This window comes from Zingiber officinale, chromosome 10A (assembly GCF_018446385.1).
Source record: "Zingiber officinale cultivar Zhangliang chromosome 10A, Zo_v1.1, whole genome shotgun sequence".
NCBI classification, from domain to species: domain Eukaryota; kingdom Viridiplantae; phylum Streptophyta; class Magnoliopsida; order Zingiberales; family Zingiberaceae; genus Zingiber; species Zingiber officinale.
This window is the reverse complement of record NC_056004.1, coordinates 93,907,517-93,921,338: the sequence shown is the minus strand read 5'-3', so window position 1 is coordinate 93,921,338 and position 13,822 is coordinate 93,907,517. Positions and strand designations below refer to the sequence as shown.

The 13,822-nt window shown below is 35.8% G+C and overlaps 1 protein-coding gene across 3 annotated transcripts; it reads left to right on the top strand.

The window, feature by feature from the left end:
* The first annotated feature begins 448 nt into the window (after positions 1–448).
* LOC122026342 (splicing factor-like protein 1) lies at positions 449–4,625 on the top strand. Of its 3 annotated transcripts, none has more exons than XM_042585018.1 (2): positions 449–563; positions 1,505–4,625. In XM_042585018.1, the coding sequence occupies exon 2, from the start codon at positions 1,571–1,573 to the stop codon at positions 4,190–4,192; it is 2,622 nt and encodes an 873-aa protein (XP_042440952.1). In that variant the 5' UTR covers positions 449–563; positions 1,505–1,570; the 3' UTR covers positions 4,193–4,625. The 3 variants fall into 3 exon arrangements, with proteins under 3 accessions (XP_042440952.1, XP_042440951.1, XP_042440954.1); XM_042585017.1 differs by having other exon boundaries at positions 451–563; positions 1,514–4,625; XM_042585020.1 differs by having other exon boundaries at positions 468–563; positions 1,568–4,625.
* Positions 4,626–13,822: the final 9,197 nt, after the last annotated feature.

Sequence of the window (13,822 nt, the reverse complement as noted above, 5' to 3'; positions counted from 1 at the left end):
CCATTTGAATTTAAAATTTAGTGAAAATTTTAATTTTAAATTTAATTTTATTTTAAAAATTAAAATGAATATAAAATTAATATGATGAAATATTAAAATAAAAATAATTAATTAATTAGATTATTCAGATTATTTAGGTTAATTGGATTATCTAAGTTCGGATTTAAAATTTTTAGATTATATTTTATTGTAAAATCTTTACTTTGATTTGAAGCACTCAACTCATCCGAATTGATACGGTAATATGTAGAATGTATGAGGCAAACTGGTTCAAAACCTGACCATCTAAACAAATGACGAGCCCAATCAGCTTCAGCTGGGATTTCTATATCGATTGAACCGAATTAACAAATGGATCGTGCGGGACCATGTGGGCCGATGTGGGACGAGCAGGGCACGGACCGGGTGCTGTGCCGGGCCCAATCCGATCCGGGTTCACCGCCATCGGCTAGCTCTATATTCCTGCTCGCACGCAGTCTGCGGCTCGTGCCGTTGATTTCGAGCGCTTGACGGCGAGCTGCGTGGAGCTCTAGATCGATTCTACAATCAGTTCTTCTCTTCTGGTATGGTTCATAGGAGATCACTCAGTTCCATCCTTTGTCTTCTTCTTCTTCTTCTTTCTGCTGCTCGCTCGATTTCTAGGGTTCGCTCAGCCGGTCGGGCGCTTTTGGTTATTTCCTATTTATTGCTCATGAATCCTGCATTCTCAGTTCGTAGTTTTCTCGGAAGTGTTTTTGATATGGTTGAAGTCGCGTTCCTGTTGCTAGATTTGTAGGAAATTTTAGAGTCAATTAAAGTTTCGGTGTTCGTCCCTTTTTTTTTTTTTTAGCTGTTTTGCTTCTGGAAATGAAAGGTATAATATTTCTCGATTTTGTTTGACTTCGTTTGTCCCTTTTTCTTTGGACTTCTCAATGAATACATCAAACAATCTGTGGCATTTCATATCCTTCCCAGATGGATGCTTATGGCAATAATCTATAAAAGGAGGGCAAAAAAAGGGATCTGTACCAAATGCCGATTGTATTCTATTATTTTATTTCTACTAAAAAACAACATTTTTTGAAATTATAACACTTTAGCCTTTCTTTTCTCTCTTTACTATATCAATTTTCTTAATTTGATTATTGGATTAATCTCATGCGCGTACATATGAATATTGTTTCTCTCTGGCCTAAACGTCCTAAGGTTCCATAAACTTGCTGAAGAAACCTGGATGATTAGATGGAGATTTTTAAATATTGAAATTTTGATAAACCTACATATTGAAGTTTTTATGAGATTATCATTATTACTGGAATGTGTGGTATATTTGCCTGTATTTCCTAATGATTGTTAATTTTCTGTTTATGCTAGATAAAATCTAGTTAGTTGGAATCGGCAAGCAACAATTTTTTTATGAGACTATCATGATTACTTGAATGTGTGGTGTATCTGCCTGTGTCCTGATTGTTAATTTTCTGTTTATGCTAAATGAAATCAAGTTTTTGTCTCAGTAGTTAATTAGTTATTCTAGGTGGTGCTCATTTGCTAAGAAAACAATTTGGAACTTCCGGTACCCTGCACAAAGTATATGGGAAAACATAGTGAATATAATGAAGAGAATGTGAGCTGCGAACAGGAGAATGATAGCGAGATCGAAGAAGTTCCTTCTGAGGAGGAATATATTGAAGTGAGTGATGAACAAAACCTTGATGAAGAGTCCAGTGAAGGAGAGGAACCCTGTGAAGAACTTATTGAAGAAGATCCTGATGAAGAACTCATCGAAGACGATCCTGATGAAGAACTTATTGAAGAAGATCCTGATGAAGAACCTTACAAGAAGGAACTTTGTGAGGAGCAAGGTGAAGAACTATATGAAAGTGACCCAGAAGAAGAAGAGGAGATTGATGATGAACGTATTGAGGTACATGGTGAATATGTGCAAGAAGGATTTGAACCTCAGACATCTTTGAAGCATGATGATGAAAAGCATAAGTTGAGCGCTGGACCTTCCTGTTTAGATAAGAAGAGAAGATCAGCTGGTAAATCCCAAGGGTATGAGGAAAACAGGCAAAAACATAATGAGGACTCACACACTTATTCCACCAGTATGGAAGAAAAAGAGAACACTCAGAGGTTTGGTAATAAAAGACGCAGCAAATGGGATAAAGACCCTGAAACTTACAGAGTGGAATGCAGTACTAATCCAGATACTACAACTAAAAAGCGAAGGACAAGATGGTCTACTGAGGATTCCCAATCAAAATTGTTAGACCCTTCAAACCTTCCAGATTTTGTCAAAAATATCGTAGGTGGTACTTCTGCTGATCCAGTACTTGAGAAATTGAACTCTGAGCTCATTCAAATTAACCAAAAATTGAATGATATTGTATCAGTTGACAACCAAGCTTCTCTGAATGATCCAATCAAGGCCAAGCTTGAAAAGAAGCTCATAAAGAGGCGGCAAGAGATCATGTTACGGCTGATTCAGGGGAATGCTGCTTTCTATTTCCGTCCTAAAAAGCTTTTCAGGAAGCTCTACATACCAGTAGAGGAATACCCTGACTACAATTTTGTTGGTCTTATACTTGGTCCAAGGGGGAACACACAGAAAAAAATGGAGATGGAAACAGGGGCTAAGATTTTGTTGCGAGGTAAAGGTTCTACCATGAAAAATAAGCACGCTGTAAAAAACTTGGAGGATGATGATTTACATGTCTACATAGAGGCAGAGACCCCGGAGTCACTGAATGCTGCAGCCAAGATGGTAGAAAAACTGCTAGTTCCTATGGAAGAAACAATGAATGAACACAAGAAATTTCAGCTGAGGGAGCTTGCGGCATTGAATGGAACACTTAGACAAGATGAATATAGTTGTAAAACACAAAATCCATGTGATATCTGTGGAAACACAATGCATCCTACCACATCTTGTCCTTTGACTGCTTCAAATCCTGGAGTCATCAAAAGTAACGATTTCCTCGCTTATGTGGGTAGTTTTGGAGCTTCCCCATTTATCCATCCCCAAGTTCCTAGTTACACTCCTACCTTGGTTGGCAATCAACAATCTGAAGCTTTGGCATCTTCAAACATAAAGTGTTTAAACGAGATGAATGTGACTAATTTATATGTAGCCCATCTTCCACATTTCGTGCATGATGATAAACTAAAAGAACTTTTTTCACCATTTGGATGCATCTCCAAGGCAGTAGTGATCAAGGAAAAGACCACCGGTTTAAGCAAAGGATATGGTTTTGTCCACTACACTGATCCTGCCTGTTCTGCAGCAGCGGTCACTCATATGAATGGGTACAGTATAGGTGGAAAGATTCTTTTAGTTAAAGTTGCAGATCATCTATTGTCTAATACCAATACTAATATTATAACACAACAATCAAATTTTGGCAATCTACCAAGCCATCCAACTGCAACAATTTCTAAGGGAGTACCAGATGTTATGAGCTGGCCAGGTCCTCCAGGATCTATTCTACCTGAAACTCATGTAACTTTTCCTTCAAAAAACAGTTTGGCAGCTGATTCTTCAAGCTATCCAGCTTTCGTTTCTCAAGGTGAGCAATGTGCTATGAGTTGGCCAGGTCCTCCAGGATCTATGCTTCCCGAAGCTTATGCATCTTTTCCTACAAAAAACAGTTTTGCAGTTGATTCTTCAAGCTATCCAACCTCTTCCATTTCTCAAGGTGAACAAGGTCCTATTAGTTGGCCAGGTCCTCCGGGATCTATGCTTTCCCAAGCTCCTGAATCTTTTCCTCCAAAAAATGGTTTTATGACAGCAGATTTTTCAATCTATCCTACTTCTGCCATCTCTCAAGGCGAACATGGTGCTATGAATTGGACAGGTTCTCCAGGGTCTATGTTCCCCAAAGCTCATGCATCTTTTCCTCCAAAAAGCAACTTTACATCAACTGCAGATTTACTAAGCAATCGAACTTCAACTTCTGCCATTTATCAGCTGGACCAACCTGGTGGTAGGAATTGGCCTGGTCCTCCAGGATCTCTGCTTCCTGAAGCTCATGCATCTTTTCCTCCAAAACAAAACTTTACATCACACATCAATCCGCCAAGCTATCCAACTGCAGGTTCTCAGGGAGAATCTAGTGTTGTAAACTGGCCAGGTCCTCCAGGATCTATGCTTCCCCAAGTTCATGCATTCTTTCCTCTGAAAAGCAACTTTACATCATATGCTGATCTTTAATCGGGCTTTCTCCATTGTCTATCAACGCCTCATGTCAAGATGTATGAACCCATATGAATCCTCCTCACGCCATCACAAACACAACGGAACTCAAGTGGTCCCCTGGTTATTTGAAGAGCAGAGACTTTCAAGATCAGAAATGTGGATTAATTTGTTCCGACAATGTACCCTCTTAGTGTGTACCTAACCCATCCAACATGAGCAACCATTACCCTGGTAAAAGGTAACAACAAGCTTTTGACTATGTTGTTCATTGAGGGTTGATAATTGGATTTCACATCATGCTCCTTTGTAATCCTACTGATAGAAGGTTTTTGTCCTCGTTAAAAATAGATAGAGTGTCTTTTCTTCTTCATGATCTTGGTTACAGCTCTATTGGACCCTCGTGGTTTACATGCATAATAAAATTGTGCGCCTTCTGTGAATTGTCTAATTTACATGGCTGTTCATGTGTAGAGTATTGCCATTTTATTATTGCTTCATAAACATTTTTCTGTGATCTGAATATGAAAACATGGTTTGCTAATGCCTGCTAACATAAAGCTAAAGGTAGAGTATTTAAAAACATATCAGATTGGTCAGTTTAACTGGTTGATGCTGGCATCAGAAGCTAATGGTGTGGATTTATTGTAGTGATATAAATTGATAATTTTGTTTTAGAAAATAGTAAATAAATATTGAGCAAGAGATATAACAAAAAGATAGAAGCAAGAGTTTAAAAGAATGAATCTGAAGGCTAGTGATTTTTAGACTAAGGTGAAGATTTAGATTTTTGTGTAAATTTGTTCTGATCTATGTAGGGTTGTAAATGAACTGGATTTAGTTCCATAAGAACTTTGTTCATGTACTTTGTTGATGCTTTTGCTTAGCCTCAATTCTCCGTGTAGCTTTTGTCATGGTTGCTTAGCTTTTGGTTGTGTTGTGTTAGCTTTTGTAATGGGGTTGCTTAGCTTTTGGTTGTGTTGTGTTAGCTTTTGTAATGGGTGCTTAGCTTTTGGATGTGTCGTGATATGGATAGTGTTATGGATAGTACGACACCATATGAATTACGTCATTAAATTATATTACTTGAACTGGAGTATTAGTGTCAGGCTTTCGTTTAACACTAGAAGTAAATAAGGGTGTTGAGTTTAATACATAAGGAGGGTGCATAGGTAGGGTATAAGAAGAGTTTGAGAATTTGAGTACATTTCAAGTAATGAATCAAAAGTTTGATCCTTGAGCATTTACATGGTTTAAGATTGCACCTTCAACTTTTTTTAGCTATCCTTATATTGTCTTTGTTTTTTATTTTGATGAGGTGAAAAGAAAGATTAATATTGTAGTCCCTTACAAAAGCCTACTTCAGCGTATCCTATCTCAATTTTCTATTTTTGTCAATAGAATCTAATTATATCACTCATTCTTTTTAACTAACAATTGTTCTTCATTGAAGAAGCTTATTGCGTTTTAATTTCTTGAATGACATCTCATTCAACAATGTGTCTAATGCATTTATAAAGATTAGGTTGCTTGTCATAAACACACTTTGAATGGGACGGTTGCATAAAATATTTCAAATTTGATGAATAATTTAAGACTTTGCCTACTGAGGTTTGATATTCAACCCATAAAGTTATTAATTTTCTTGTCATCATGTACTAATTGCGACTTTACTCCTAACTAGGTTTTGATTGATTAATCAGTTATATGTATGTATTTCATTTTTTCTGCACGAAGTTAATTAATTAATTCTTAATAATTAATTGAGAAAAATTAATTAAATTTTTTTTTGATTTAACCATTTATTTTCACCATAAATGGTTCTACACTAATATGTATGTATTGTTGCACTACAAGAAAAAAGTTTAACAACAACGATTTTTCACCGTTGTAGTCCCTTTAGAACTGTTATTAAATGCTGTGTTGTTAAAGGAGGTGCTCAAAGATAACAATTTTTAACCGTTGTCTTTGAAAGCAAAGACAACAGTTTTTACAATGGTGAAAAATCGTTGTCTTTTCCTTCAAAGACAATAGTTTTTCACCGTTGTCTTTGAGCATGCACCTTTAACAACAAGACATTCAACAACAGTTTTAAACTGTCTACAACAACGGTGAAAAACCGTTATTTTTTTTCAGATAAAAATAAATAAATAAATATATATATATATATATATATATATATATATATATATATATATATATATATATATATATATATATATAATTTTTCAATATTATAAATCATTCAAAATATTAAATTTGAAAATAAAAGTTAATATATAATTTTTCTAATATTCAAAAATAATATTTACAACATTATGAAGAAATTGCATAAGCAACCAACAAAATGACAACTAACAATACTATTAAAGCAAAGTTAGAGCAACACAACATCCTAATCCTAGAAAAGTAACACAACATCCTAATCCTGCTATCCAGCTTTAAAGAGTTGGATCATTCAAACTACTTTTGCCATGTACAACACTAGAAGAGTAACAAAAAACTCCTTAATTCTCCTAATCCTTCATCTTCTTCATCCTTGCCATGTTTGCATTGTACTTGGATCGAAATGGATCGTTCAAACTCCACCTATAAGAAGAAGATAAAGAAAGGTCACTTGATCTGAACATGCCTATGAATAATAAAAAATCTAAAATCTCATAAAGTAGACTTAGTTCATTAACAATGCATCATATTGATAATCAAATTGCCATAACAGTTCAATAGGAAATGTACATATTAGTAGATAATCATATACTAGTAGTCAACCATTTATTTATTAGAAATGTAAAGTATGAGGAAAATAATTGCAAATAAAGAATAACTACAAATTAAGTAATTGTAGAAAATCATGCAACTGTATACATTCGACCCAAGAAATTGTAGAAAATCATGAGCTTCAAAAGCATATGGATTGTAAAGTAAAGATGATCATTTGTCACATAGGAGCAACAATATGCGTACATAAATATTAAGCTAGAACACATATAATCAGAACCATGTTAAGTGAAAGTCAAGATATCTTGATCACTTCCCAATATACATGCTTTCTTCCTTTTCTTCCTTTATTCAGAATTAAACAATCTTAACACCCTTCATGTATACATTCAACAGGGATGATATATGAGTGCTTTATGACTAAATTAAATGCATAATAAAAAGTATATATAAACTCACATTTCCATTAGGGGTGCTGGACCATACATTGTACTTCATATTTTTGTGAATATCATCCTCACTGTATGATTTTATGATAAAGAACTTTGCATTAGAGTATTTGTCAGAGAAGTCTAGCTGGTTGTACTATTCCCTGTCCAGCGATACTCTAGAGTTCTCATTCCGAAATGAAGATAGGTTCTGACTCTCACTAGAATTCATTGGAACATGCCCAACAACCTTCTGATTCTTCGAGCAGACTTCCTTTGGTCCTTTGTTTAGTTCACTGAATTCATGATCATTACTATGGCCTCAAGGATGATAATTGTCATCCATAAACATACCTAGATGTCCATAACCAAATCCATGCATCCTGCTACTAACCAAAGGCACAGTTGGACGCATTCTAGATGTTGGCCATGGGTCATTCATTCCCTAGGAAATATATGAATAAGCAGTAAATGTCACGGATACAAGCATTTGTAATGTAATTGTTAACCTTGGCCATCAAAGAAAAAAAATATATAATTAGAACTCCTAACCATTCCACAACTAGAATTAAATCTAGTTTATGTACGAAATCACCTCCACAATTTACCAAAATCCACAAATCACCACAAACAGCTAAATAACCAAAAAAAAAAAAAAAACAGAAAGATGGTTTCCCTTCTACAAAACAGATTCCAATTTCTTACACATCCCCTCCTCCTCAACAAATTAGAATAACCAATTAATTAACTCTGCAACAACTCCCACAACTAAACAAAAACTCACCTCAATTGATCCTTGAATCTGGTCGAAATAGAGTTGTTGGCCGGAGCAATGCTGTTGGAGGGATTTTGGCCTGACGGATCTGTAATAAACGATCACACAACCAAACTCAACATCCCAAACAACGTATACAATCAAGTCCACACAAATCTAGCACTAAAAATAACTTACCCTCGAGCCATATCTGATATCTCTCTCGGAGGGCTCGGGAGGTTATTGTGGCGGTGAGCTGGGACAGAGGAATAGGGCAATGCCAACACTAGAGTAAAGATCGGTTAGAGCGAACCTGGTTCGATCGTAGAAGCTGCGATGTGTAGAGAGGCGCCGCAGGAGGTTAGATCTAGGGTTCAAACCCCTCTTAACCGGAGATCCACCAATGCGGGGTCGGCGACTCTAGGAGAAGAGAAATCTCTGGATGGACTCCAGTGATCAGTGGAGAAGAGCCTTAGCCGGTGGTGGACGCTTGGTGCTAGCGCGATCGATTTCCTTGTGGCTCCGGCGTCGGGGAAGAGTTAAGGCTCGGCAACGACAGCTATGGCGTTGATCGGAGCTAGGCACGACTCAATGAGGCTTCAGCCGGCGTCGAGTAACTCTTGGCTGGTGGTTATGTATGCGGGGAGAAGAAGTATCGCGACGTCTATAGGCGGCGAGGATCAGCGTCGGGTTGGGAAGAAGGGGAAAGGGGAATCGGCAGTGGTGACCTAGCCTCACACGAAGGGGGCGGCGGCGCTCGGCGATCGGCGATCAAGTCTGCGCGGCGATCGGCGATCAAGGCTGTGCGGCGCTCGGGCGAGTGGGTGAGGGCAGCGCGGAATTAGGGAAAGGGAAACTCGGGAAGGAAATGAAAAGGGCACGATACAATTATTATATACTTAGGTTTTAAATTGATTAAACCTTTCTATCAATTCCCATTTAGTGGTTATTCCAAACAGATTTTTTCCCGCAAACTTATAATTGATCCCCTTAAAATACGCCAAATGAGCTCTGAAAATTTTTTAAAAAATTCCTAAAATTTTTGAAAATCTAATAAAATTATCTGTCAGATAATCTTATTATTTAATCATTATTTGGGTGTCATATTTTACAGATCTCCTCTGTTTGATCTTCAAATCAACCCAGATTCAATCCAATCAGACCTAATTCATGACTCTTTGAATTTCCTACAAAATCACATAAAAAGATGAGATTAAATTCCATAATTTATAAAAAATTTATAATTAAGTCCAAAAATAGATCATAACTACACAACATAATATAAACATAAAGTTAAATATGCAATAAGGTAAAAAATATACTAAGTCTAAAAGCCAAAATAATGTATCAAAATGCTAATTATCAAGACACACGATGATATGAAGGTCATCCAATATATGGCCAGCAAACGATTGCAAGTAAAGCAAGCAGATTTTGAAATTACATAAACAACAATTACCATCTAAGCTGCATACGATGACATGAGAAATAAGTTGTCCCTGGATTCTTATAGATGAGACAACGAAATGGTTTTAAAAAATCGTTAATTGTCTTTGGCATACATAAGATAATGATTTTTTAAAAACCATTCTTAAAAAAAAGCCAACAATAATAGTTTTCAATAAAACCATTGTTAAATGAAAAAAGACAATAATTTTTTGAAAAACTATTATTTATTGAGTGTGGTTGAATCTCAAATTTCTTATCAATGCATTGACACTTTACGAGCAAAGCAGCGAGAGCAACGAGGAGTGTCTTTCATAGAGGAGTCGCGAAGGAGGAGTCGGAGCTAGGTTTTTTGTTCGTGGAAGAGTCCCGGAGAAATGGGTTTTAGGTTTTTGTTCGTGAGTTTTTTTTCGTGAAGTTAAAAAAAACTATTATTTTTGGGATTCAACAACATTCAATAGACAACAGTTTAATAAAACTGTTGTATATTATCATGTAAGCAACGCTAAAAGACAATAGTTTTTTAAAACCGTTGTCTTTGACATACATTAGATAACAGTTTTTTAAAAACCGTTGTCATTTAAAAAAAATTATGGTGAACAATAACGGTTTTCAATAAAATCGTTGTTAAATGGCAAAAAGACAACATTTTCTCGAAAAATTGTTGTCTATTAGGTGTGGTTAAATCTAAAATTTCTTGTAGTGTTGGTCCGGGTAGATGGTTAGAGAGGGTGAATAGTTTTACAATTGGAGTTAGAAGTTTTTCTTACTTGGAATTTAACAATGACACAAATATTAGATAAATAAAATAATTAATAATAACAAAGAAATAAAATAAGAGATAGAGATTTTTATTTGGTTACAACTTAGATAGTTGTTAATCCAAGAGAATAAAAATACTATAAGAATTTCCTTCGTTGCAGCTAGAGAAACTTCTTACAAACGTTGACAGATAGAGAAACTTATTACAAACGTTGACAGCTCAAGAAAATTGCTAGGAATTGATTACATAAATTATTATTTTAATTCCTAGCTCTAGGGGTTTTTTTATAACCTCCTGGGTTGATGTTACCATTGGTTTCAGTTGATTAGAGGCGTCGCCAACGAGATCCAGGGTGCCTCCAACAGGAGAAAGTTTATCCTTCTCAATGGTAACCAACGACTATTGTTCGCTCCAGAGCGTCTCCAAAAGAGCGTGAGGGTGCCTCCAAAAGAGGCACGAGGGAGCCTCCAAAAGAGGTGTGAGGGCGCCTCTAGCTTTGTCCATGGTGCCTCCAAGGGAGGCGCGAGGACGCCTCCAGCTTCGTCCAGGGCGCCTCCATGGGAGGTACGAGGGCGCCTCCAGCTTCGTCCAGGGTGGCTCCAATAGGAGGCGCGAGGTCGTCTTCAGCCATGTGCGAGGGTGCCTTCAGCAAGCTTCGTCCATTTAATTAACTTTTAAAAGGTTAACTCTTTCTTGCATTCACTTGGGTGATCATCCAACCATCCCGAATTGAGCTCACTCTAACTCAACTTTGACATTCTCCTCAAAGAGTTTTTCTTCTCGATTTCTCGTCCTTCGAACGTCGCGCATGTCCTTCTCGTCCATCGATGCACTCTTTCGTAACTTCTCGTCTCTTGGATATATTGAGTCCGTCGGCTCTCTTTCCATGCTATCATTCTCGCTTACCACGTTAACATACTTCTTATGTTCCTAAGTTCCTGCACACTCAAACATTATGCATAAAAAATCATAGGACCTAACTTAATCTAGTTGATCATATCAAACTTAACATGACCCGGCCGAGTACTTACATATATACTCAAGTTAGTATTTATATTTTCATATTTATTTATTTATATTAGATATTTAGATCTTAGAAGGCGATTAATCTTGAAGTAGATGGTTCGACATCACATTTTGCTCACTAAATAAATTTGGGAAACGAGTTGATCTGTAGTTCGATGATGTCCAACACTTTAGGCTTTCAAGAATGGTAGGCGCTTGAAATTGCATTGATAGATAATCAAATTCTCGACGTTGAATGTATCCTCCATGCTTCTTGCAAATTTACTGTGCTCGCGGGGCATATGTATCAATATTTATTACAATAAAATATGACGATAACTCTTATTCCGGGCCCCTTCCCCTTCAAGACTACCTTGATCTGGAAGGGGGAGATAAATTATGAGCATTTTGTCATGCACCTTTTGCACGGGGAGTACCAGTCAATCTGGCGATTTAAACATCTTCTAAGCAACTATTTCAAGTCTGAAACGTTGGCTTCGTGTTATTTCTTAGAAGGTCCCCTTCACATTAATTTTGTGGCATAATGCATCAGACCCGTCAAGGTCACTCTAAAATCGTCCTGGACTCATCTTTAAAACCTTTCAGGTCGTGTCAATGGAAATGGTCGTAGACTCTAAGCCCATGTTTGGACGGGTGACGGTAAGTTCAAGAAAAAACAAGGAGGAAAGAGAAGGATAATTTATTTACACTCCGATTTAGGAGGTAAAAGACGTATGTGAAGTAGAGAGGATAAAAATTTTCCTCCCCTCGTTCCTTCGTCTTTTTCCCAAACAAAGGTGTTCCATTATTTATCCGATCTAGGGATGATAATTTCATCCGAATTCGATGAATAATCTGACATTCGATCTGAATAGAAGAGGGTATAGAGGGATTATTAATACCCGATACCTGATACCCGATCCGAATATCCGATACCCGACCCGAATACCCGATTAAATAATATATATACATATATTAAAGAAAATTTTCTTTTTCCAAAATTAACTTACTATTTTTGTTGATATTAGGAGGAGATTATATAGATGCTTAATTTATGTTTTTAATTATATATATATATTTTAATAGGTTATTAATTTTAATATATTTTTGTTAAATGATAATAATTAGATAAAAAGAAGAAAAATTATAATTATAAAAGATATTCGATCATTTAATGGGTATGAGCATACCTATCGAAGATCCTATACCCGATAAATATGAGAATAAAGGATATAAAATTTAACCCGAACCCAACTCATTATCATCCCTAATTCGACCCCCACCTCCTCCCAAACAGAAGACTTGGGAGTCATTACGTGGAAAAAAATGTAAATCGAACCATGGTTAATTAACCTGCTTTGCAAGTGTGGTAAGTACGGCACACTGTTCAGGTAATTCTAAAAAATGTCGATGTAGCAAATATCTTTGTATTCTATCTCTTTATTTTTTTTAAAAAAGAAATTGATTTCCATAATTGAAAAAGTATTTTTTCCATATCATCTTCATCAATTTTTTTCCTTTCCCATTATTCACAACATCTTCATATTATTTTATAAATTTTCACTCTCTCCTTCTAGTATGATATTCTCTACATATTCACATATTTATATCTTGCTCTACTTCCTCTTAGATAAAAGTTAGAGCTATAATGAACTATCAAATGAAGTATCTTGTAATCATAGCGATTTTGATTGTGTTCTCTCCTATTCCTTATTCCAAAAGTCACTGGTTCAGGATGAAGATCGACTACAGAAGATCGACTACAGAATCACTTGATTTTGATTTCTTTGTATGTCTTTATTTTTTATTATTTTGAATAATTCTTTTATCCTTTCATTCATATGTATCTTCTCCAATGTTAGCTTCTTCATTCAGTTTGCTTGAATGATACAGTTAGGATATTCATTATTACTTTGGCATCCAACTTCTGTGCCATCTAGTTGTGATATCTTCATTGGATGTTAAGCATCATCAACAAAATTAAGATTCTCAATCAATGTATCGACAATTTACCAAAGGGCGCATGTAGAGATCTAAATTTATTAAAGGCGTACACTACTTTGATATTTACCAAAGAACGCACTTGTGCATTTCCTATTTTACCCTCCTGACAATTTGACTTTTTCTACCATTTTTCTTTTCTCCACTATATTTCTCTCTCTTCTCTTTTTTGTATCGACATGCAGAACATATGAATAACATTAATAAATTTTTTAATAACATTTTAATACATTTGAAGAAACAAAAATAAACAATGAATAACATATTTAAACTCCTTGCAATTTTAGAAATCCATTGGAACTAAAATGAGTGTAATTGGAACTCTCTAGGTCGATAAGTGGATTTCAGTTAAAACCCATTGATGGACCTAGAGAAATCCGATTGCACCCATTTCAATTTCTATGGATTTCTGAAATTACAAGGAGTTCAAATATGATGTTCATTATTTATTTTGACTTTTCATAAATGTTAACATGCAAAATGAAAGATTCGTTAAAAACACCCACGTTGGGTCTGATATGAGTCCATATCAG

What these genes read in the sequence shown, in the direction of transcription:
- LOC122026342 (XM_042585018.1), top strand. Translation starts at nt 1,571, where the DNA reads ATGGGAAAACATAGTGAATATAATGAAGAGAATGTGAGCTGCGAACAG.